We start from the raw sequence: 25856 nt of genomic DNA, 5'->3' as shown, positions 1-25856 counted from the left end.
AATATCCCAGAAAGATAGCATCCGCATTTCCCTGCAACTACAGCATCTGCATCAGACTTCATGGCATCTCTACATTACTATACAACTAATGGACAGATGACCTCATTGCATTTAATTAAACATGAGAGGCTAAGTACAAGACTTTGCAGATCTATACCGGCTCTGGTTAAATAGCAATGTAAACAACATGTTCATATACAATATGTATACTGCAAATTAATATATGTAAAGGTGCACATCCACGTGCCAATATGTGTGCTGTGCGTTTTGTACTTCATTTGTGCCGTGTGATTTTGGCACTTGTAGGGGGATGCGATGCAATGCGATCTACTGTACTGTACGGGTGCGATGCAATGCGATTTTAGCCTCTTTTTTTTTTTAGTTTGTAGTTACCTAATGGACATCGCATCGCATGTACTACAAAACTGATGTGATGTGATGTGATGTAGCACAAAAAGTACTGCCTGCAGATACTTTTTGTGCTATACAACATTGTACTCGCATCGCCGCAGGTACACAGTGTGATTTTAACCGATGCGATTCGTTTTGAACTTTAAAAGTTCAAAACGCATGTTAAAATCGCAACGTGTGTGGGCACCTTCAGAAAAGAAAAAAACTGTGATGAGCTGATGAAGATGTTGCATTGTCAATAAGGTGTTTTTCTTATAGTTGCTCAAGTATAAATAATATTATTTTTTATTTCAGTAGATAATTTCAATAAATTAAACTACTAATAGGAATCCTTTCAAACACTTCACTGATATGCTTATTGATAAATTTACTAAAGCTTCTAAAAATGAAAATAGGTGACACTTCCCATAACAACCGATCAGACTCTTTCATTTCTCTTTTGAATCCCTGAAAATGATAGGCAGAATCTTATTGGTTGCTGTGGGCAATGTGACCTCTTTTAATTTTTAGAAGCTTTAAGAATATACCTCCAAGTCAGCCCCAGTCAAGGGGAAAGTGGATAAAAAGACCAAATAAAAAGGAGTGTACCTGCAGGAAATCCCATTACACTGAATATGCGGTCCAGCTGATCATGATGAAATGGGTTACTTGTCTTAATATCTTCTTGACGACAATGAAAAATGGGTTCTGATGTTAATAATTCTGCAAAAATGCAGCCAATAGCCCAAATATCTAAGGAATAAAAAAAATACAGGTATTTAGTCAAATCTATGTGTTCTTAGACAAGATGCTTTAAGCAGATATTGATGCACACACATTATCGATAGCTATTTTGAGTTCCAACAATAAGCACGCAAAAATACATGATGTCTGATGCAATGTGGTCAACTCTTGGATATCTGCAAGTTATGAGACTGATCCACAGTGATATTTGATTATTGTTTTAATCTTTTTTGATTTTGGCACTGATGATGTCACGGAGAGGGAGTGATCCACTAAGGCTTTTCAAATAAGTTTGTTGTTAATTGTAGGATGCGTTATGTGGCTATTTGAGGTTTGTCATTGTGTATATAAGTGTGCCCTGATAAAGGTCCCATAAAGGACCAGAACATTGGATCTATACATACCCTCATGTCGACCTAAATAAAGCAATTATGCTGAAAATCTGGTTAGTGTACCTCGAAAATTTTCGAAGTTTTCCTATACATCTACTGTATTGTGTGCCAAACCCCAGTTAGAATGTTTCTATTTATGTTAAGACATGCACAAACACACACACACACACTCCTTAATGCCCTTGTAAATGAGAGTTTTAAATGTGTGATGTGTGCCAGAAACGTATCATACCAGAAGCAAAATGATTGGCACTCCAAATTCCAGCAGGACAAAATTAGGTACTTGTGTATTATAGCGGCGCCCATCGCATCGTATACCATAAGGCATACGATGGTATGCGATGCGATATCGCGCGATGTTGTACTATGGCATACAATTAAAAAATTGTATGACATTGTATATGGCATACAAAGCCATACAATGCTATTGCGATGCGATTAAAAATTGTATAAGCACCCTAATGGGTGCTTACAATGTGAAATGCACCCCCACGCCACCCCCCCACTATAAACGTGAACCCGAAGCGTGGCGAGCGCAGCGAGCCTGTGAGGGGCAGCGGTACGCGTCCTACGACCTTTTCATTCCCCCAATATCCACGTCGGTGTGGAGTTGAGAATATAAAGTGTGGCGAGCGCTGCGAGCCACCGAGCCCGAAGCGTTGCGAGCCCCGCGAGGGGACGCGGATACCTGTGAAGCCCGCGAGGGGACGCGGATACCTGTGAAGGTATCCGCGTCTGCTCGCCACGCTTCAGGCTCGGTGGCTCGCTGCGCTCGCCACACTTTATATTCTAAACTCTACGCCAACGTGGATAGTGGGGGTATGAAAAGGTCTTAGGACACGTACCGCCGCCCCTCACGGCCTCGCTGCGCTCGCCACGCTTCGGGTTCACGTTTATAGTGGGGGGGGTGGCGTGGGGGTGCATTTCACATTGTAAGCACCCATTTGGGTGCTTAAAAGCACCCTTTAGGGTGCTTATACAATTTTCCATCGTTTAGGGGGAAAAATCGCGTCGCATCGCATTCCATCGGGTGTATGGCATGCGATGCGATTCGATAAAAACATTGTACGACCAACATCGGGGGCGCTGCTATAATACACAAGTACCCAAAATTACAGAAGCACATAACAGTGGGGGTTATTCAGATGGGTATGGGTCATTGGGTCGACCACAGAAGGTCAACATGGCTTACGTCGACACATGAAATAGGTCAACAGCGTTGGAAACATTATAAACAATAGCTAGATCGACAGTCAAAAGGTTGACATGGGTTTTTTCCTTGTTTGGTTTTGAATGTCGTCACTGTCACCGTCAGAGTGTACCAAGTCACCGTGAATGGCGCGCTGAGCTCTCCATGCAAGGGCACGTTTCTCCATGCAAGGGCAAATTAGCAGCCCAGCAAACAGGTCTGAATAATTCCCTAAATCCCCATACTCAGTGGCACAGCTTGTAGGTTGTGGGCCAATGTGCAAAAATATAATTTGGGTCCCCCTGAAATTAATTCACAATATGCAACACAGCAGTGGGTGAGAGGGAGAGGCGAAGTGCAGTGGTGTAACTAGGATTTTTGCGCCCCCCGCCGTTATAGGAGGCGCCGCCCCCCACCTAGGTATTCCAACCGCCCGAGTTAAACACCCCCCCCTTACCCCTCTGCATGACGCCACCGCATTCCCGCAGCGCAGATCTCCTCCAGGCTCCGGACCGTCTCCTCCTGACGTACAGTGCTAATGAAATATTACCATCACAAAATGGCTGCCCCCTAATAGCAGACAGATTTTAAGGATGCTAGAGGAGGCCGCCGCCTCCTCTAGCATCCCTACAAAAACTGTCTGCTGTTTGGGGGCAGCCATATTGTAAGGGACGGTTTTTAATAGAACTGTACGTCAGGAGGCAACGGTCCGGAGCCTGGAGGAGATCTGCGCTGCGAGAATGCGGCGGCACGAGGAGGGGTAAGGGGGGTGATTAACTGTACGAGGGCGGGCGGATGGGAGGGCGAGGCGGAGGGGGCCACGCCGTCTGCCCACACGTCCTGGCCAGCCACACACAGAGCGTAACATAGGGGCTATAGTTACGCCACTGGCGAAGTGTGACAGAAAGGAACAGTGGGCAAAAGCAAGAGTGTGAAAGGGGCAGCAGTGGGCCCCTTAGTCATCAAAGGGCTCTGGTGAACTGCACCTGCTGCACCAATGGTAGTTCCGTCTCTGCCCATACTTTATTATGTAGATCCTCTGTGACTTTTATTTAAAAACTAGTTAAAAGCCCATCAAAATAGGAATAGTTAGCTTTTTATATATAAAGATTGCAGTCACATATCACATGTACCTGAGATCTAGGAGTGAAAAGTGCAGTGAAACAATGACATACCAAACTAGGTGGCCCTTGCTAAAATTTTGCATGCGAATGGGCCAAAAGTCAATTTTTAAACAAATAATACAAAGTGAAATTCTAAATTAACAATTTGTCAGAAGCGGAGAACTTAGGGCCTTATTTTGATTGCCCCACTCAGTCTCACAGGGGAGCGATGTTTTCCTTCTGCGCATGCGCATTTCTGCACATGTGCATACGCTGGGTGTGAGTGGGCACGGCAAACTGCTAGTTCACAGTCCCATTTGCACCTAGCAGTGCGGATCGGGGAGCATGGAGTGGCGGTGATGGGCTCCGCCCATGGGAACGCCCAGCGGTTCATGGGTGTTCCCATAAAAATTATGGGCGTTTCCATGGAAATGAGGCAGTGACACGGGTGCCGGGGGAAGACAGCTGACGTCAGTGGATGTCAGCTGCCCACTCTGTTCCCGTACAAGGATCCATAGCCGGCACTAGCCAATTTGATGCCCTAGGCAATATTTTGGCTGGTGCCCCCTATCACTGCCACTAATTTTACCTATGACCCAGTACCCCTCTCCCAGCACAGCAAAGATATTTACCAAACTAATCAGCTGCCTTGCTTCCTTTAGCCACCAGCGGTCTCTGCAATAAAGGCCCCCATTCACTATAATGATTTGATCCGATTTCAGTCGATCCCAATTGATCTGGAGGAGAAATCGGCCCAAATCGGATGCCTTTGCTGTCCCCTCGGGTCCGATGCGTGGTCCTATGCGCATCTGACATGAATTGCATGCAGGTCCGACCGCAGACTCTCCTCCTGGCGGCAGGGAACAGGGGAGCCGTGAAGCCCAAAGTCAGCTTCCCTGTATCTGATTGCTGAGGATGATACCCGATCGGTGCTCTGCTCAGCTAGAAATCGTGGCAGCTAGAGCCAGTGTCCAGGTGCCTTATAACTCTGCCTGCCCCTAGGCTTCCCAAGCGCCCTAGGCAATTGCCTATGTTGCCTATGCCTAGGGCCGGCTCTGCATGGAGCATGCAAAGCTAAGACAACAGTCAGAATTTTGCGAGCACCTTCCAAATCATTTGATGGTTGGCGATCATCGAAGGATTTTGCCCTGCACCCAAGGCTGCGAATGGATGTTGATGCAAAACACCCATTCGCAGCCGTACGGGGGAATTCGCTGAGTGAGGGGGGCTGGTGACTGTGCGAGCGGCACTTTATCCACATGCAACAATGTGAATTTCACAGCATTGCTTGTGGACCAGAATAAGGCCCTTAATCTTTAAAATGGTACCTCATTTATCGATTTTGTTTAAGTATGAAGGGAGAAAAGGGATAATCACCTTCTAGAAACAATATATGATTATAAATTAGCAGAGAACCAAATAGGTCTGAATAACCCCCTGTAATGTCAGTGCTGGAGCTGGCATACAAAGCACTTGAGGAGGAGCCAGGGCAGATGGGGCAGATGGAGCTGCAGCTCCAGGCCTCCACATAATAATAGACCCATCATCATGACAGTATGTTGATCACCCGACAGACCCCAGATGGCCACATAGTTGGCCATAAATCATATTAAAATTGCACATTTACACATTTATTAAATTTGTATTAACTTTTATATATTTAGAGACAACTGGGTATATAGGGGGTTATTCTGATTTACTCTGAAAGGTACAATCACTCTCTAATGTACAAAACCTTATGCGCTGCAGGTGGGGCTGATGTAACATGTGCATCAGAGAGTTAGATTTGGGTGGGGGGTGTACTTCAAACGGATATCTTTCTGGCTGTGTAGTCTTCTAGCTGTGAAGTATTCTAGTGTAAAGTATGCAGACTATAGTAATATAACATAGGAGATATACAGGAGATGCCTCAGCTGATGTGACCCCTTCTTCTCTCTCTCTCTTCCCAGGTATGGGCTTTAATCTGCTGCAAATTGTATCTCTCCACTTTTTGCTCCCTATGGCTACTAAATTCTGTTAGGTATGGGCTTTAATCTGCTGCAAATTGTATCTCTCCACTTTTTGCTCCCTATGGCTACTAAATTCTGTTAGGTATGGGCTTTAATCTGCTGCAAATTGTATCTCTCCACTTTTTGCTCCCTATGGCTACTAAATTCTGTTAGGTATGGGCTTTAATCTGCTGCAAATTGTATCTCTCCACTTTTTGCTCCCTATGGCTACTAAATTCTGTTAGGTATGGGCTTTAATCTGCTGCAAATTGTATCTCTCCACTTTTTGCTCCCTATGGCTACTAAATTCTGTTAGGTATGGGCTTTAATCTGCTGCAAATTGTATCTCTCCACTTTTTGCTCCCTATGGCTACTAAATTCTGTTAGGTATGGGCTTTAATCTGCTGCAAATTGTATCTCTCCACTTTTTGCTCCCTATGGCTACTAAATTCTGTTAGGTATGGGCTTTAATCTGCTGCAAATTGTATCTCTCCACTTTTTGCTCCCTATGGCTACTAAATTCTGTTAGGTATGGGCTTTAATCTGCTGCAAATTGTATCTCTCCACTTTTTGCTCCCTATGGCTACTAAATTCTGTTAGGTATGGGCTTTAATCTGCTGCAAATTGTATCTCTCCACTTTTTGCTCCCTATGGCTACTAAATTCTGTTAGGTATGGGCTTTAATCTGCTGCAAATTGTATCTCTCCACTTTTTGCTCCCTATGGCTACTAAATTCTGTTAGGTATGGGCTTTAATCTGCTGCAAATTGTATCTCTCCACTTTTTGCTCCCTATGGCTACTAAATTCTGTTAGGTATTGACAATTCCACAAACCTTTGTTTTTATTATTCCCTTTGGAATATATAGTAAACAAGAAATGTCTGTGTATTAGCGGGGGCAGTGGTCTGTCTTTGATCACACCTTGATAAATCAATTAGGTGTGGGTGGAGTTAGGGGGTGGGGATCACTAGGACCTGTGCTGCTATTTATTCACTATATGCTAGGCTGTTAGGCCTTCTGGCTGTGAAGTATTCTAGTGTAAAGTATGCAGACTATAGTAATATAACATAGGAGATATACAGGAGATGAACAGGAGGACAAAGAACACTTCGTCCTCCATCTGCAACCCCAGCAATCAACATACTGCAGTGAGTTACCTGCCTCATCATCACCTACAGTCTGCACAACCTGGACACTGATCTCCATGCTGAACTAAATGCTGTCACACACTGCCTCTGTCTCACTTATACATTAACTATACTTCCTGTAGGCTCTCCACACTTCCAGTACTCCACCTTCTCACTGCTCATTCTAGGCCACTCCAATCTCACTCTATATCACTACTCTGACCAACTTTACACAGAAATATGGCTCCTAGATCCACTCCCATACCAGTCCTTGCTGCCAGGTCTCGCCCCCTCTCAACTTCCACACCTTTCACACGCACCCACAACCCACACAACCTAATTACTATCTCACCTGTCCCCTCCCTTCCTTTCTCCTGTGCTCTCTGGAATGCTAGATCAGTCTGCAACAAGCTCCCAATTATCCACGACCTCTTTATCTCCCACTTTTTTAACCTTCTTGCCATCACTGAAACCTGGCTGTCCGCATCTGACACTACCTCCCCTGCTGCCCTCTCTTATGGAGGCCTCTCCTTCACACACTCGGTCAGACCGGATGGCCGCCAGGGTGGAGGAGTGGGCATCCTCCTCTCCCCCAACTGCACCTTCCGCGCCATCCCACCTGAGCCCTCCCTCACATTCTCCACCTTTGAGGTACACACTATCCGCCTCTTCTACCCCATTCACCTCCTTGTGGCTGTAATCTACCGCCCCCCTGGCCCCTGCTCCCCTTTCCTTGATAACTTTGCTGCGTGGCTTCCACACTTTCTTGCCTCTGACCTCCCCTCTATCATCCTCGGTGACTTTAACATTCCAATTGACATCAATAATGCTGCCTCCTCTAACCTTCTTGACCTTACCACCTCCTTTGGACTTTCTCAATGGACCTCCACCCCCACTCATAATCTCGGACACTCCCTTGACCTAGTCTTCACCCACCATTGTAATCTCTCTGATTTCTCTAATTCTTCCTTCCCACTCTCTGACCACAATCTGCTCTCTTTCACCCTCTCATCCTCCCCTCTCCCCTCATTGCCCAGACCCACAGTCACCAGACGTAACCTCGGATCTCTTGACCCCACTGTCCTGTCTTCCCTGGAGACTTTCCTCTCTCCTCTCTCAACCATGACTTGCCCCAACCAGGCTGCCTCTTTCTATTATTCTTCTCTCACCTCTGCTCTCGACTCTGTAGCCCCCCTCCACACTGTTCCCCTTCGACGCTCTAAACCACAACCCTGGCACAACAAAATAACTAGATTCTTGCAAAAATGTGCACGCTCTGCTGAACGCCTCTGGAGAAAATCTCACTCTCTGGAAGACTTCCTCCATTTCAAGTTTATTCTCTCCTCCTACAGCGCTGCTCTCTCCTATACCAAACAATCTTTCTTCAAATCTCTCATCTCTTCCCATTCCTCCAATCCCCGACGTCTCTTTGATACTTTCAACACTCTACTTCGCCCTGCACCACCCCTCCTCCCTTCATCCCTCACTGCCACTGACTTTGCCTCCTTCTTCCTCTCTAAAATTGAGGTAATCCGACATGATATCTCCTTCCATACCCCCTCTGCAGCCCACCCACCCCAATCATCCTCCCCTACCAACTACCCCACTCTGTCATCCTTCTGCCCTACTACAGCTGAGGAAGTCCGCTCACTCATCTCATCCTCTCCCCCCTCTACCTGTCCCTTGGACCCTCTCCCCTCCCGTCTCCTCAGTTCCCTCTCCCCCACTGGCTGCTCCCACCTTGCTCACCTCTTTAACCTATCTCTTTCTACTGGCATCTTTCCCTCACCCTTCAAACACGCTCTGGTCTCGCCTATTCTTAAAAAACCTAACCTGGACCCTTTATCTCCCACAAGCTACCGCCCTATCTCTCTTCTCCCATTTGCCTCTAAAATACTAGAACGGCTGGTTTACAGGCGTCTCACAAGCTACCTGTCTGACCACTCCATCCTAGATCCCCTTCAATCTGGCTTTCGCCCACTTCACTCCACTGAGACTGCCCTAGTGAAAGTCACCAATGACCTGCTGTCAGCCAAATCCAAGGGTCACTTCTCCCTGCTTATCCTTTTGGACCTATCTGCTGCCTTTGACACTGTGGATCACCCTCTCCTCCTCCACACACTCCAAAACATTGGCCTCTCTGGCACAGTCTTCAACTGGTTTTCCTCTTACCTCTTCAACCGTTCCTTCTCAGTCTCTGCCTCTGGCTCTACCTCACCACCTTCTATCCTTCCTGTCGGGGTCCCTCAGGGTTCCGTCCTTGGCCCCATTCTATTCTCTCTGTACACCTCCTCTCTGGGTGCACTCATTAACTCCTTTGGCTTCCAATATCACCTCTATGCAGATGACACCCAAATCTACCTCTCCTCTCCTGATCTGTCCCCCACTGTTTTCTCTCAAGTTTCCAACTGCCTCGCTGCCATCTCTACCTGGATGTCTGAGCGATTTCTGAAGCTGAATATGGACAAAACCGAACTTATTATCTTTCCCCCACCCAGAGCTATGCCCCCTACTAATATCTCTATCACTGTTAACAACACCATCATCTCCCCTGTTCCCCAACTCCGCTGCCTGGGTGTCACACTTGACTCCTCCCTCTCCTTTGCACCCCACATCCAAGCCCTGGCCCATTCTTGCCGGTTCCAGTTACGCAACATTGCTCGCATCAGGCCCTTTCTCTCACAGAGTGCAACTAAGCTGATCATCCACTCATTAGTCATCTCACGGCTTGACTACTGTAATGCTCTTCTCACTGGCCTCGCTCAATCCCAACTAGCTCCTCTCCAATCTGTCCTCAATGCTGCAGCCAGGCTTATCTTCCTCTCCCGCCGCTCTAACTCTGCTACTCCCCTTCAACAAAATCTGCACTGGCTTCCATTCCCCTACAGAATCCTCTTCAAACACCTCACACTCACATACAGGGCCATCTCTAATTCCATTGCTCCAAATATCTCTAACCTCATCTCCATTCATACACCCTCCCGCCCTCTACGGTCAGCTGGCGACTGTCGTCTCTCCTCCACCCTGATCACTGCTTCCCATGCTAGAGTACAGGACTTTGCCCGTGCTGCACCCCTTCAGTGGAACGCACTCCCTCGCTCCATTAGACTCTCCCCGACCTTGCAAAGCTTCAAACGGGCACTGAAAACTCACCTATTCATCAAAGCGTACCCTTCCACTGCATAAACCAGCTGGTTCTCCGACCCCTTGCCTGTTTCCTGTTTACATCCTGCTATCTAACCACCACCCCCTCGCTTGCACCTCTTGTAATCTGTCTGTCTCCCCTTCCTACTAGATTGTAAGCTCCTCCGAGTAGGGCCCTCTTCCCTCCTGTTGTCAAAGCCCACTTCTCTTCACATTTCACTCACAGCTCTCCTTTACTCCAACACTCAGTGACCATCTTCATACTCATCTCCATCATTGGCCTCAAGCCTCTAGTTGTATGTTGATTGGGTCCTCACTACTTACATTTAAGCTGTAATGTGTATTGAACTGTGGTGCTCTTTATTTGTACTGTATTTTTGTTATTTATTCAATGTTATGCCAAGTTTTGTCTCCCTGTATTGTTCCTTTGTACGGCGCTGCGAAACACTTGTGGCGCCTTATAAATAAAATTATAATAATAATAATAATATCGATATTGCAGTGTAAAAATAAAGCAGCCAGTATTTAACCTGCACAGAAACAATAAAACAACCAAATCAAACTCTCTCTGCACATGTTACACCAGCCCCACCTGCAGTGCACATGGTTTTGTCCATTAGAGAGTGATTGTGCCTTTCCGAGTGAATCAGAATAACCCACATAGTGTATGGGTTCTACATGCCTACAGGGCATTGGCCTCACCTCCTCCACTTTTAATAATAGGCTCTTAAACATTTTCAGCTCCATGCCCATTAGGCCTTAACTCCGGTCCTGTGAGGAGCAACATTAGGATCTACACTTTCGCAGTGGTCCCCAGATGTACGCCACAAAAGCTTCCTTAATGAGTGCAGCGTGGCAAAGCAAATGGTGGCTGTTTTTGTGGCCAAGACTGATCATGTAGCTACTGTAGCATTATCACTGTATACCAACCAATGCCTGCCAAGTGCTGGAAGCCATTTCTAGGCACTGTTCAAGAACTCATGCTTCTTCATCATAACATACCCACAAGTCCAGAATAGTGGTGGATATTTTAGAACATACTGTAAATGCATCTGGGAGCTTGGTTATCTGCTGTACAGTCCAGACCTGACCCCCTGCAACCAGTGGCTTAGAAATAGCCCCAAGGTGGCTAGGAGCCCCTAGGGGTCAGTGGGGGCTATTGCTACACCACTGCCTGGACTTGGACATACTTGACTGCGGTTTTGTCACGCCAGCCCACATTAAAAAAGAAGTCCCTTCCAAAATTTTGTATGTATGCAGAATTTTATGACAATCTATAATGATCATCCAGGGAATATGTGAACATTCTCAATGAATGTTTTGTAAACAACAGATTTAGTTACACGTCTAGACATAGGAAATTCATTTATTAAAATACTGTACAAAGCATGTCTGTTCCAGAAATGCTCCTTTATAGGACAAATCTTATGCCACACAAGTATTTCCTGAATTAATTCTTGTTGAAATAGAAGGAGCCAGTCTCAGCATGAAATAAATGGTCGGAAGGAACAACACTCCAGTAAACAAAGAAGCCCAATAAGGGGGTACTTGTAGATTCTCTAAATACAACATAATTAAAAATACATTTACAAGTGGAGGATGCTAGTAGATTTTAACAATTACATTAGCCAATATAGCGGTATTAAACTGAATGGTAAGCTTAGTCAATTGAGAAAAGAAATAGAAAAATTGTAAATAAAAAATGTTTTTGTACTAACTCCTACAGTATACAGTAAGATACTTAAGGCAGCCTTAAGGATCAGTCTATTTTTTACTCTGGAAGCCACTTCCATCTAAAACATTCAACCATCCTCACTGACCTGCCAAACTCTTACCTTTCCCATTCTATCCCTAACTCTTCTGCCTGCCTAATTTTCATCTCTCTTCGCTGTATTCTATGTTCCTTCTGCCATTCAGTTCCACAGCTCCCTGTTCCATTCAGAATCAAGTTCAAATCACTCACTCAACAAATTTTCTCCTTCTTCACACACTCACTCTGTCGCCTCTTCTCATTTACAATCACTTCCTCGTGGATTTTTCCTGTACTGCTCACCCTTGCATTCAGCCTTCAAATGTGCTCAAAAAAACTTCTTCCCTCCTTCTGTAACTACCTTCCTCTTTAACTGTTCAACAGCTCCTCTATATTATAAGCTTGTAATTTGTGTATAAAGCTGTCCCCCAAAGTTCCGAACACTATCCATGTTGGCACGATTTCCATGATCAGACCCTATCTAAATGTGAATGAAACAAAGGGCCTCATTCAGATCAATTTGGTACTGCGTGTGTTCGATGTTGCGCAGGAGGGTATCTGCGCATGTGCAGGCGTATGGTGCGTGCACCCACGGCGACCTTTCGGGTCGGCGGGTGCACGCACCCATGCCGGCGTGGGGGGGGCTGAGATGGGCAGGGGGCGCCGGGCTGCCCCATTACCATATGGGAACGCCCTGCGCTCCATGGGCATTCCCATAAGAACTCTGGGCGTTACCATGGTAATGAGGCAGTGACGCGGGTGTGGTGGGCGGGTAGCTGACATCACAGGATGTCAGCTGCCTGCCCATATCACGCCAGCGTGCACGCAAATGTAAGTAACTGAAAAGTCACTTATGTATGCGTGCACGCTAAACATCATTCAATGGTCGGTGACCATCGAAAGATCTGGGCGGTTACCAGAGCCATGTGAATGGATGTTTATGCAAAACATCCATTCGCAGCTGTTCGGGCGAAGCCGCAATTTGAGGGGGCGGCGGGGGGGGCGATCGTTCGCCGGGCGGGGTTTGGTGGACTCGCAAGGCTGCGAATTCGCAGCCTTGCGAATCAACCTGAATAACCCCCATAGACTCTTATCCACTCACTGGTCATCTCCATATTGATCTACTGTAACCTCCTCTTCCCTGACTGCTGCCTCTCTTATCTCCAGTCTGCAGTTTCCAGGCTCATCTTACCATTCACATGTACTAAGTCTGCCTCCTTTCTTATTCAAGTCCTACACTGACACCCTCTTCATATTCAGAAACCAATTTAAGCTTGTCACACTCAATTATAAAGCCCTCATCAATGCCTATTTTCTGACCTTTTCCATACTTGCTGACAACGCACCGGCATGTGCATCTTATAGCAGTTATATAGATGATGTGCTCCATATGTTGGTCTTATCCACAGGATGAGACAACATATCCTCTATGTGTACCCAGCTTTAGAGTAATATGTTGTAGATGAGTTTTTCTTTAAATAATGAAGCTTATGTTTGGTAAAAACCAACAAATTTAAGCCAGTACAAAAACTTCATCTCAGTGTAAAGTGGGGCTATTTTCCAATCACATGACCAGGGGGGCTTGCCAGCATTAATGGAAGTATGAATTTTAATAAGAAAAGCAAATTCTAAAAAACATGTCAGGTTATTAGTCTGTTATCAGTCCGTGACACGGCATAACAGAAAGGGAAATAGTGTGAAACATAAAAAAATAAAAATACCTGCAGCAGAAAAAAAGCATTTTGGAATGGCCAGACCTTAATCAAATAGAAATATAATAGCAGTGGTTTGTTGTTGTACTACTAGGACCTTATAAAAAAAAAATAACATTTAAAATAATAAGATCTGCAAGATTTTCTAATAAAGTACATTGGATAGGATTATAATATTTAGTTTTACATTATGTTTAAAACAATCACTTGGGTATGGGTTATAGGTTGACAGTCATTAGTTCGAAAGTCACTAGGTTGACACATGAAATAGGTCAACATGAGTTTTTCATGTTTTTTTGTGTCTATGTTGACATGGACATTGTATAAGTGTACAACGTCCCCGTGCATGGCTGGCTTCCGTCTCCTTGCTTTGTGCACGGTGCCGCGCTACACTCAGCACACTATTATATTCTCCCTATATGCCCATTGGATAGGAAAGTATTAAAAACCACCTTTTTAAAAAAAAAAAACAAGAAAAAAAAAATGAAAAACTCATGTCGACCGACCTAGTGATTGTCGTCCTATAGTAGTCGGCCTAATAACTGTAGACCTAGTGACCGCATCCCATGTTTTATATATATATATATATATATATATATATATATATATATATATATATATATATATTTATCAGTTACTACTCCCTTACAACTGCCCTAATTAAACCAGAATATGGACCTTATTCTGGTCCGTTCGCATTGGCCCCTTCGCTCGCACAGGGCAGACGCATTTGTATGCATACATTTGAAACAAGAAAAGTAAGTATATTGTAGGTGCACTGACAGTCACAATGTTTATTATTTAAGATTTAACTTTTATTATTATTCGTTAAAAAGGTGAAATATTAACCCCTTCCTGACAGAGCCAGTTTTTGCGTTCCTGACAGAGCCCTTTTTTTCAAATCTGACATGTATCACTTAAGTGGGGATAACTTTTTTTTGCTTTTACTTATCCCAGTGATTTTGAGATTGTTTTTTCGTGACACATTGTACTTCAAATTAGTGGTAAATTTGGGTCGATACAGTCTGTGTTTTTTTGTGAAAAATACCAAAATGTCGTAAAAAAATGGAAAATTTAGCAATTTGCAAAATGTTAAATTTTCTGCTTGTGAGACAAATAATCATACCACTCAAAATAGTTAATAACTAACATAGACCATATGTCTACTTTATGTTTCCATCATTATTTCAACTTCCTTTTAATTTTTTTGGACACTAGGAGGCTTACAATATGAATAGCAAATTCTCAAATTTTCAAGAAAATTCCAAACACTGATTTTTTTAGGGACCAGTTCAGTTCTGATGTGACTTTGAGGGACTTGTATGTGAGACACCCCCATAAATGATACCATTTCAAAAACTGCAACCCTCACAGTATTCAAAACAGCATTTTGGAAGTTTGTTAACCCTTTAGGTGTTTCACAGGAATTAAAACAAAGTGTAGGTGAAATTTCAAAATTTCATTTTTTTTGCAGATTTGCAATTTTAATACATTTTTCTAAGGAACACAGTACATTTTACTAGAGAAATGTGACTAAAAATTGATTCCCCCAATTCTTTTGTTTTCATAAATATCCTATATGTGGCCCTAGTGTGCACGTTGACCAAACCACAGGCTTCATAATAGAAGGAGCACCTACTTGATTTTGGAGCCTCCTTTTTATGAGATTATTTTTTAGGCACCATGTAGGTTTCTAGGCACCATAAGATGCTAAAATTTAGGAACCCCCCCACAAGTGACCCCATTTTGCAAACTACACCCCTCAGGGAATTCATCTAGGGGTATAGTGTACATTTCAAACCCCCAGGGGTTTCACCAATTGTGGTACAACTGGGCAGTGAAAATGAAAAATTACATTTTTTACACAAAAATGCAGTTCTGGCTCAAAATTTTTCATTTTCAGAAGGTATGAAGGAGAAAAAGCACCCCAAAATCTGTGCCCCAATTTCTCCCGAGTACGGCAATGCCTCACATGTGACCAAAAAATACCATTTGGGTGCATGGCAGGACTCAGAAAGGAAGGAGTGATTTTTGGATTTTGCAGCTCAGATTCTGGTGGAATGTTGGTGGGTGCTATGTTGCATTAGCAAGACCCCCCAAGCACCAATACAGTGGAACCCCCCCACAAGTGACCCCATTTTGCAAACTACACCCCTCAGGGAATTCATCTAGGGGTATAGTGTACATTTCAAACCCCCAGGGGTTTCACCAATTTTGATACAACTGGGCAGTGAAAATGAAAAATTACATTTTTTTACACAAATATGCAGTTCTGGCTCAAAATTTTTCATTTTCAGAAGGTATGAAGGAGAAAAAGCACCCCAAAATCTGTGCCCCAATTTCTCCCGAGTATGGCAATGCCTCATATGTGACCAAAAAATACCAGTTGGGTGCATGGCAGGACTCAGAAGGGAAGGAGTGATTTTTGGTGGTGGAATGTTGGTGGGTGCTATGTCGCATTAGCAAGACCCCCAAAGCACCAATACAGTGGAACCCCCCCACAAGTGACCCCATTTTGCAAACTACACCCCTCAGGGAATTCATCTAGGGGTATAGTGTACATTTCAAACCCCCAGGGGTTTCACCAATTTTGATACAACTGGGCAGTGAAAATGAAAAATTACATTTTTTTACACAAAAATGCAGTTCTGGCTCAAAATTTTTCATTTTCAGAAGGTATGAAGGAGAAAAAGCACCCCAAAATCTGTGCCCCAATTTCTCCCGAGTACGGCAATGCCTCACATGTGACCAAAAAATACCATTTGGGTGCATGGCAGGACTCAGAAGGGAAGGAGTGATTTTTGGATTTTGCAGCTCAGATTCTGGTGGAATTTTGGTGGGTGCTATGTCGCATTAGCAAGACCCCCCAAGCACCAATACAGTGGAACCCCCCCACAAGTGACCCCATTTTGCAAACTACACCCCTCAGGGAATTCATCTAGGGGTATAGTGTACATTTCAAACCCCCAGGGGTTTCACCAATTTTGATACAACTGGGCTGTGCAAATGCAAAATTACATTTTGTACACAAAAATGCAGTTCTGGCTCAAAATTTTTCATTTTCACAAGGAATGAAGGAGACAAAGCACCCCAAAATCTGTGCCCCAATTTCTCCCGAGTACGGCAATGCCTCACATGTGACCAAAAAATACCATTTGGGTGCATGGCAGGACTCAGAAAGGAAGGAGTGATTTTTGGATTTTGCAGCTCAGATTCTGGTGGAATGTTGGTGGGTGCTATGTTGCATTAGCAAGACCCCCCAAGCACCAATACAGTGGAACCCCCCCACAAGTGACCCCATTTTGCAAACTACACCCCTCAGGGAATTTATCTAGGGGTATAGTGTACATTTCAAACCCCCAGGGGTTTCACCAATTTTTATACAACTGGGCAGTGAAAATGAAAAATTACATTTTTTTACACAAAAATGCAGTTCTGGCTCAAAATTTTTCATTTTCAGAAGGTATGAAGGAGAAAAAGCACCCCAAAATCTGTGCCCCAATTTCTCCCGAGTACGGCAATGCCTCACGTGTGACCAAAAAATACCATTTGGGTGCATGGCAGGACTCAGAAGGGAAGGAGTGATTTTTGGATTTTGCAGCTCAGATTCTGGTGGAATTTTGGTGGGTGCTATGTCGCATTAGCAAGACCCCCCAAGCACCAATACAGTGGAACCCCCCCACAAGTGACCCCATTTTGCAAACTACACCCCTCAGGGAATTCATCTAGGGGTATAGTGTACATTTCAAACCCCCAGGGGTTTCACCAATTTTGATACAACTGGGCTGTGCAAATGCAAAATTACATTTTTTACACAAAAATGCAGTTCTGGCTCAAAATTTTTCATTTTCACAAGGAATGAAGGAGACAAAGCACCCCAAAATCTGTGCCCCAATTTCTCCCGAGTACGGCAATGCCTCACATGTGACCAAAAAATACCATTTGGGTGCATGGCAGGACTCAGAAAGGAAGGAGTGATTTTTGGATTTTGCAGCTCAGATTCTGGTGGAATGTTGGTGGGTGCTATGTTGCATTAGCAAGACCCCCCAAGCACCAATACAGTGGAACCCCCCCACAAGTGACCCAATTTTGCAAACTATACCCCTCAGGGAATTCATCTAGGGGTATAGTGTACATTTCAAACCCCCAGGGGTTTCACCAATTTTGATACAACTGGGCAGTGAAAATGAAAAATTACATTTTTTTACACAAAAATGCTGTTCTGGCTCAAAATTTTTCATTTTCAGAAGGTATAAAGGAGAAAAAGCACCCCAAAATCTGTGCCCCAATTTCTCCCGAGTATGGCAATGCCTCATATGTGACCAAAAAATACCAGTTGGGTGCATGGCAGGACTCAGAAGGGAAGGAGTGATTTTTGGTGGTGGAATGTTGGTGGGTGCTATGTCGCATTAGCAAGACCCCCAAAGCACCAATACAGTGGAACCCCCCCACAAGTGACCCCATTTTGCAAACTACACCCCTCAGGGAATTCATCTAGGGGTATAGTGTACATTTCAAACCCCCAGGGGTTTCACCAATTTTGATACAACTGGGCAGTGAAAATGAAAAATTAAATTTTTTTACACAAAAATGCAGTTCTGGCTCAAAATTTTTCATTTTCAGAAGGTATGAAGGAGAAAAAGCACCCCAAAATCTGTGCCCCAATTTCTCCCGAGTACGGCAATGCCTCACATGTGACCAAAAAATACCATTTGGGTGCATGGCAGGACTCAGAAGGGAAGGAGTGATTTTTGGATTTTGCAGCTCAGATTCTGGTGGAATTTTGGTGGGTGCTATGTCGCATTAGCAAGACCCCCCAAGCACCAATACAGTGGAACCCCCCCACAAGTGACCCCATTTTGCAAACTACACCCCTCAGGGAATTCATCTAGGGGTATAGTGTACATTTCAAACCCCCAGGGGTTTCACCAATTTTGATACAACTGGGCTGTGCAAATGCAAAATTACATTTTTTACACAAAAATGCAGTTCTGGCTCAAAATTTTTCATTTTCACAAGGAATGAAGGAGACAAAGCACCCCAAAATCTGTGCCCCAATTTCTCCCGAGTACGGCAATGCCTCACATGTGACCAAAAAATACCATTTGGGTGCATGGCAGGACTCAGAAAGGAAGGAGTGATTTTTGGATTTTGCAGCTCAGATTCTGGTGGAATGTTGGTGGGTGCTATGTTGCATTAGCAAGACCCCCCAAGCACCAATACAGTGGAACCCCCCCACAAGTGACCCAATTTTGCAAACTATACCCCTCAGGGAATTCATCTAGGGGTATAGTGTACATTTCAAACCCCCAGGGGTTTCACCAATTTTGATACAACTGGGCAGTGAAAATGAAAAATTACATTTTTTTACACAAAAATGCTGTTCTGGCTCAAAATTTTTCATTTTCAGAAGGTATAAAGGAGAAAAAGCACCCCAAAATCTGTGCCCCAATTTCTCCCGAGTATGGCAATGCCTCATATGTGACCAAAAAATACCAGTTGGGTGCATGGCAGGACTCAGAAGGGAAGGAGTGATTTTTGGTGGTGGAATGTTGGTGGGTGCTATGTCGCATTAGCAAGACCCCCAAAGCACCAATACAGTGGAACCCCCCCACAAGTGACCCCATTTTGCAAACTACACCCCTCAGGGAATTCATCTAGGGGTATAGTGTACATTTCAAACCCCCAGGGGTTTCACCAATTTTGATACAACTGGGCAGTGAAAATGAAAAATTACATTTTTTTACACAAAAATGCAGTTCTGGCTCAAAATTTTTCATTTTCAGAAGGAATGAAGGAGAAAAAGCACCCCAAAATCTGTGCCCCAATTTCTCCCGAGTACGGCAATGCCTCACATGTGACCAAAAAATACCATTTGGGTGCATGGCAGGACTCAGAAGGGAAGGAGTGATTTTTGGATTTTGCAGCTCAGATTCTGGTGGAATTTTGGTGGGTGCTATGTCGCATTAGCAAGACCCCCCAAGCACCAATACAGTGGAACCCCCCCACAAGTGACCCCATTTTGCAAACTACACCCCTCAGGGAATTCATCTAGGGGTATAGTGTACATTTCAAACCCCCAGGGGTTTCACCAATTTTGATACAACTGGGCTGTGCAAATGCAAAATTACATTTTGTACACAAAAATGCAGTTCTGGCTCAAAATTTTTCATTTTCACAAGGAATGAAGGAGACAAAGCACCCCAAAATCTGTGCCCCAATTTCTCCCGAGTACGGCAATGCCTCACATGTGACCAAAAAATACCATTTGGGTGCATGGCAGGACTCAGAAAGGAAGGAGTGATTTTTGGATTTTGCAGCTCAGATTCTGGTGGAATGTTGGTGGGTGCTATGTTGCATTAGCAAGACCCCCCAAGCACCAATACAGTGGAACCCCCCCACAAGTGACCCCATTTTGCAAACTACACCCCTCAGGGAATTTATCTAGGGGTATAGTGTACATTTCAAACCCCCAGGGGTTTCACCAATTTTTATACAACTGGGCAGTGAAAATGAAAAATTACATTTTTTTACACAAAAATGCAGTTCTGGCTCAAAATTTTTCATTTTCAGAAGGTATGAAGGAGAAAAAGCACCCCAAAATCTGTGCCCCAATTTCTCCCGAGTACGGCAATGCCTCACGTGTGACCAAAAAATACCATTTGGGTGCATGGCAGGACTCAGAAGGGAAGGAGTGATTTTTGGATTTTGCAGCTCAGATTCTGGTGGAATTTTGGTGGGTGCTATGTCGCATTAGCAAGACCCCCCAAGCACCAATACAGTGGAACCCCCCCACAAGTGACCCCATTTTGCAAACTACACCCCTCAGGGAATTCATCTAGGGGTATAGTGTACATTTCAAACCCCCAGGGGTTTCACCAATTTTGATACAACTGGGCTGTGCAAATGCAAAATTACATTTTTTACACAAAAATGCAGTTCTGGCTCAAAATTTTTCATTTTCACAAGGAATGAAGGAGACAAAGCACCCCAAAATCTGTGCCCCAATTTCTCCCGAGTACGGCAATGCCTCACATGTGACCAAAAAATACCATTTGGGTGCATGGCAGGACTCAGAAAGGAAGGAGTGATTTTTGGATTTTGCAGCTCAGATTCTGGTGGAATGTTGGTGGGTGCTATGTTGCATTAGCAAGACCCCCCAAGCACCAATACAGTGGAACCCCCCCACAAGTGACCCAATTTTGCAAACTATACCCCTCAGGGAATTCATCTAGGGGTATAGTGTACATTTCAAACCCCCAGGGGTTTCACCAATTTTGATACAACTGGGCAGTGAAAATGAAAAATTACATTTTTTTACACAAAAATGCTGTTCTGGCTCAAAATTTTTCATTTTCAGAAGGTATAAAGGAGAAAAAGCACCCCAAAATCTGTGCCCCAATTTCTCCCGAGTATGGCAATGCCTCATATGTGACCAAAAAATACCAGTTGGGTGCATGGCAGGACTCAGAAGGGAAGGAGTGATTTTTGGTGGTGGAATGTTGGTGGGTGCTATGTCGCATTAGCAAGACCCCCAAAGCACCAATACAGTGGAACCCCCCCACAAGTGACCCCATTTTGCAAACTACACCCCTCAGGGAATTCATCTAGGGGTATAGTGTACATTTCAAACCCCCAGGGGTTTCACCAATTTTGATACAACTGGGCAGTGAAAATGAAAAATTAAATTTTTTTACACAAAAATGCAGTTCTGGCTCAAAATTTTTCATTTTCAGAAGGTATGAAGGAGAAAAAGCACCCCAAAATCTGTGCCCCAATTTCTCCCGAGTACGGCAATGCCTCACATGTGACCAAAAAATACCATTTGGGTGCATGGCAGGACTCAGAAGGGAAGGAGTGATTTTTGGATTTTGCAGCTCAGATTCTGGTGGAATTTTGGTGGGTGCTATGTCGCATTAGCAAGACCCCCCAAGCACCAATACAGTGGAACCCCCCCACAAGTGACCCCATTTTGCAAACTACACCCCTCAGGGAATTCATCTAGGGGTATAGTGTACATTTCAAACCCCCAGGGGTTTCACCAATTTTGATACAACTGGGCTGTGCAAATGCAAAATTACATTTTTTACACAAAAATGCAGTTCTGGCTCAAAATTTTTCATTTTCACAAGGAATGAAGGAGACAAAGCACCCCAAAATCTGTGCCCCAATTTCTCCCGAGTACGGCAATGCCTCACATGTGACCAAAAAATACCATTTGGGTGCATGGCAGGACTCAGAAAGGAAGGAGTGATTTTTGGATTTTGCAGCTCAGATTCTGGTGGAATGTTGGTGGGTGCTATGTTGCATTAGCAAGACCCCCCAAGCACCAATACAGTGGAACCCCCCCACAAGTGACCCAATTTTGCAAACTATACCCCTCAGGGAATTCATCTAGGGGTATAGTGTACATTTCAAACCCCCAGGGGTTTCACCAATTTTGATACAACTGGGCAGTGAAAATGAAAAATTACATTTTTTTACACAAAAATGCTGTTCTGGCTCAAAATTTTTCATTTTCAGAAGGTATAAAGGAGAAAAAGCACCCCAAAATCTGTGCCCCAATTTCTCCCGAGTATGGCAATGCCTCATATGTGACCAAAAAATACCAGTTGGGTGCATGGCAGGACTCAGAAGGGAAGGAGTGATTTTTGGTGGTGGAATGTTGGTGGGTGCTATGTCGCATTAGCAAGACCCCCAAAGCACCAATACAGTGGAACCCCCCCACAAGTGACCCCATTTTGCAAACTACACCCCTCAGGGAATTCATCTAGGGGTATAGTGTACATTTCAAACCCCCAGGGGTTTCACCAATTTTGATACAACTGGGCAGTGAAAATGAAAAATTACATTTTTTTACACAAAAATGCAGTTCTGGCTCAAAATTTTTCATTTTCAGAAGGAATGAAGGAGAAAAAGCACCCCAAAATCTGTGCCCCAATTTCTCCCGAGTACGGCAATGCCTCATGTGTGACCAAAAAGTGGCAGGACTCAGAAGGGAAGGAGTGATATTTGGATTTTGCAGCACAAATTCTGGTGGAATGTTGGTGGGTGCTATGTCGCATTAGCAAGACCCCCAAAGCACCAATACAGTGGAACCCCCCCACAAGTGACCCCATTTTGCAAACTACACCCCTCAGGGAATTCATCTAGGGGTATAGTGTACATTTCAAACCCCCAGGGGTTTCACCAATTGTGGTACAACTGGGCAGTGAAAATGAAAAATTACATTTTTTTACACAAAAATGCAGTTCTGGCTCAAAATTTTTTATTTTCAGAAGGTATGAAGGAGAAAAAGCACCCCAAAATCTGTGCCCCAATTTCTCCCGAGTACGGCAATGCCTCACATGTGACCAAAAAATACCAGTTGGGTGCATGGCAGGACTCAGAAGGGAAGGAGTGATTTTTGGATTTCGCGGCTCTGATTCTGGTGAAATGAATGGTGGGTGCTATGTGGCATTAGCAAGACCCCCGAAGCACGGTGAAATTATGAACCTAATAATCCATAGATGTGTGGTATAATTTAAAACACTCCTTTATACATAGGCCGGGTTTGTCGGGGCAAGTGTCACACTGGAAAATAGTTTGCTTTCTTATTCCCTTTTTATAGCAAACTTTGCACCTTTTTTGTGTCCTGCCCTTTTTTCCAGTGGAGGGGATTTCATCAGGAAAATGCTGCCCTGGTACAATACGGGGGCCAGTACTAGAAGTACTGGGGCCCTCTGCCTGCTGGTTCCCAAATATTAGGCCCTTTATGACTTCCTCTTGAAAGTGCATAAATGTCCCCCTCTGGCCGGTAGAACGGAATAGCACGTAAGCGTTATACAGTGCCATCTGGATGATATACACGGCCAGCTTCTTGTACCAGATTTTTGTTTTCCGCAGGGCACTGTACGGCTTCAGTACCTGATCTGAAAGATCCACTCCGCCCATGTACCTATTGTAATCCAGGATACAATTAGGTTTTGAGGTGTGGGTACTGGTACCTCGTACAGGGACGGAGGTGGTACTGTCTCCGTGAATTGTTGTCAGTATAAGGACATCCCTCTTGTCCTTATATTTGACCAACAACATATTTTCGGTGCATATTCCCCTGCTTTCACCCCTTCTCATTACTTGGGCAATGTGCGTTTTTGGGAGGCCTCTTTGGTTCTTGCGCACAGTACCGCAAGCTGCTGTACCTCTTGAACCAAGGGCCTTAAACAGGGGGATGCTAGTGTAAAAGTTATCCACATAGAGGTGATAACCTTTATCCAGGAAGGGGTGCACTAAATCCCAGACAATTTTTCCACTAACACCTACGAGGGAGGGGGGGCATTCTGGCGGTTCAATTCTTGAATCCTTCCCTTCATATATCCTAAACCTGTGAGTGTACCCTGAGGTGCTTTCACACAGCTTATACATTTTTATGCCATACCTTGCCCTCTTATTGGGAAGGTACTGGCGGAATTTAACCCTTCCTTTAAAATGTATAAGGGACTCGTCTATGCAAATGAATTTATCTGGGATGTACATCTCTTCAAATTTGGCACTGAAATGATCAAAGACCGGCCTGACTTTGAATAGCCGGTCAAAGGTGGGATCATCTCTGGGTGGGCACTGTGCATTATCGTTGTAATGCAAAAATTTAAGGATCGTCTCAAATCGAGCCCGGGTCATGGCCATACGGTAAAATGGGGTGCTGTACAGAACATCTGTACTCCAATATTGCCTAATTTCTGGCTTTTTTACTATGCCCATATGAAACACCAGACCCCAAAACGTCATCATCTCTACTGCATCTACAGGGGTCCACCTAGCAAATGATGACGTGGGGTTTTGAGCAATAAACTGCTGGGCATATAAATTAGTTTGGTCCACCATTAAATTTATAAAATCATCAGAGAAAAATAATTTGAAAAAGTCAATTTCTCTGAGACCTGTGGAATCAAATTGGATTCCTGGCATGGCCAAAAACTCAGGAACCTGGGGCTCAAAATTGTCTGGTGGTGGGGTCCATACGAGATCAATTATTGGGGGGGGGGTCTCAGCTGCTCTACGGGGGCGTCTTTGAGGGGGTCCCTCATCACCAGAGGAGGAAGAGGAGCTTAAGACGAATCCTTCAAATTCCCCGCTTGCCTCACTGGCTGTGTCAGAGTCAGAGGCAAGCATGGCATATGCCTCCTCCACTGAATACATTCTTCTGGATGACTGGGATGACATTTGGGATGACATTTGGGATGCCATTTTTATTTTTGTGTTACTGGTAGTGAAATGTTTCAACACGTGTATAGTGTAGGGTGGGGTACAAACTTTATTTCAACCCGGGGGGTATGTAGTGTGTAGTGTGTATGTAGTGCAGAAAAAAAAAATACTTTATACAAAAAAAAAAAATGGAAGGGGTTAAAAAAAAAAAAAATTGAAGGGGTTAAAAAAAAAAAAATTGAAGGGGTTAAAAAAAAAAAAAAAGGTCCTGCGCCAAAAATTGAGCACAGATGTTGGTCAGTAACGTCCGTCACTGAACAGCGCTCAAAGGCAACAGGAATTTGATCAAAAAAAAAAAAATAGATCAACCCTGTGCCGAAAAAGATGATCAGTGATGTACGTCACTGATCAGCGCACAGTGGCCACAGGACACCCACAAAATCACAGTGTGTGTAAAAAAATAAATAAAAAAAGACCCCACAGCACCCACAAAAAAAAAAAAAGGTGATCAGTGATGCGACACTGATTACCAGTGAGGGGCAGCAGGTGCACAACCTTTGGTGCAACTGACAGTGCAACTGGCAGCAACTGACAGGTATATATAAAAAAAAAAAACCTCTGCACCCCCAAAAAGTTGCTGATCACCTCAGATATAGTGATCAGCACAAAAGGCGGGGGCAGCAGACACAAAATTTAGCACTCTCTATCACTCTCTGTCACTATCTCTATCTCTCACTATCTATCACTCTATGACACTGCAGCAGCAGCACTGACAGTTATATATAGGAAAAATAACCCCTGCACCCCCAAAAAGTTGCTGGGGGTGCACAAAAGGGGGGCAGCAGACACAAAATATAGCAGTCTCTATCACTCTCTGTCACTATCTCTCTCTATCTCTCTATCTCTCTATCTCTCACTATCTATCACTCTATGACACTGCAGCAGCAGCACTGACAGGTATATATATATATAAAAAAAAACCTGCGCCCCCAAAAAGTTGCTGATCAGTTAATTTATACTGATCAGCACAAAAGGGGGGCAGCAGTCAGTTATATAAAAAATATATAGCACAATCTGTCACTATCTCTCTATCTCTCTCTCTCTCTCTCTCTCTATCTCTCTATCTATAACTAT

General features: G+C 44.2%; 1 protein-coding gene across 3 annotated transcripts in view; it reads right to left on the bottom strand.

Moving 5' to 3' along the window:
* Positions 1-25856, bottom strand: part of CDK19 (cyclin dependent kinase 19) — a 224938-nt gene that overhangs the window by 60492 nt on the left and 138590 nt on the right. For all 3 annotated transcript variants that reach the window (XM_083176902.1, XM_083176899.1, XM_083176900.1), the window contains one exon: positions 1000-1143. In XM_083176902.1, coding sequence (XP_083033028.1) covers positions 1000-1143 — 144 coding nt within the window. The remainder of the gene's footprint in view (positions 1-999; positions 1144-25856) is intronic.

This window comes from Crinia signifera, chromosome 3, assembly GCF_055691185.1.
Source record: "Crinia signifera chromosome 3, ASM5569118v1, whole genome shotgun sequence".
Lineage (NCBI taxonomy): Eukaryota > Metazoa > Chordata > Amphibia > Anura > Myobatrachidae > Crinia > Crinia signifera.
Note: the sequence above shows the minus strand (reverse complement) of the source record. Positions and strands in the feature narration are given on the sequence as shown.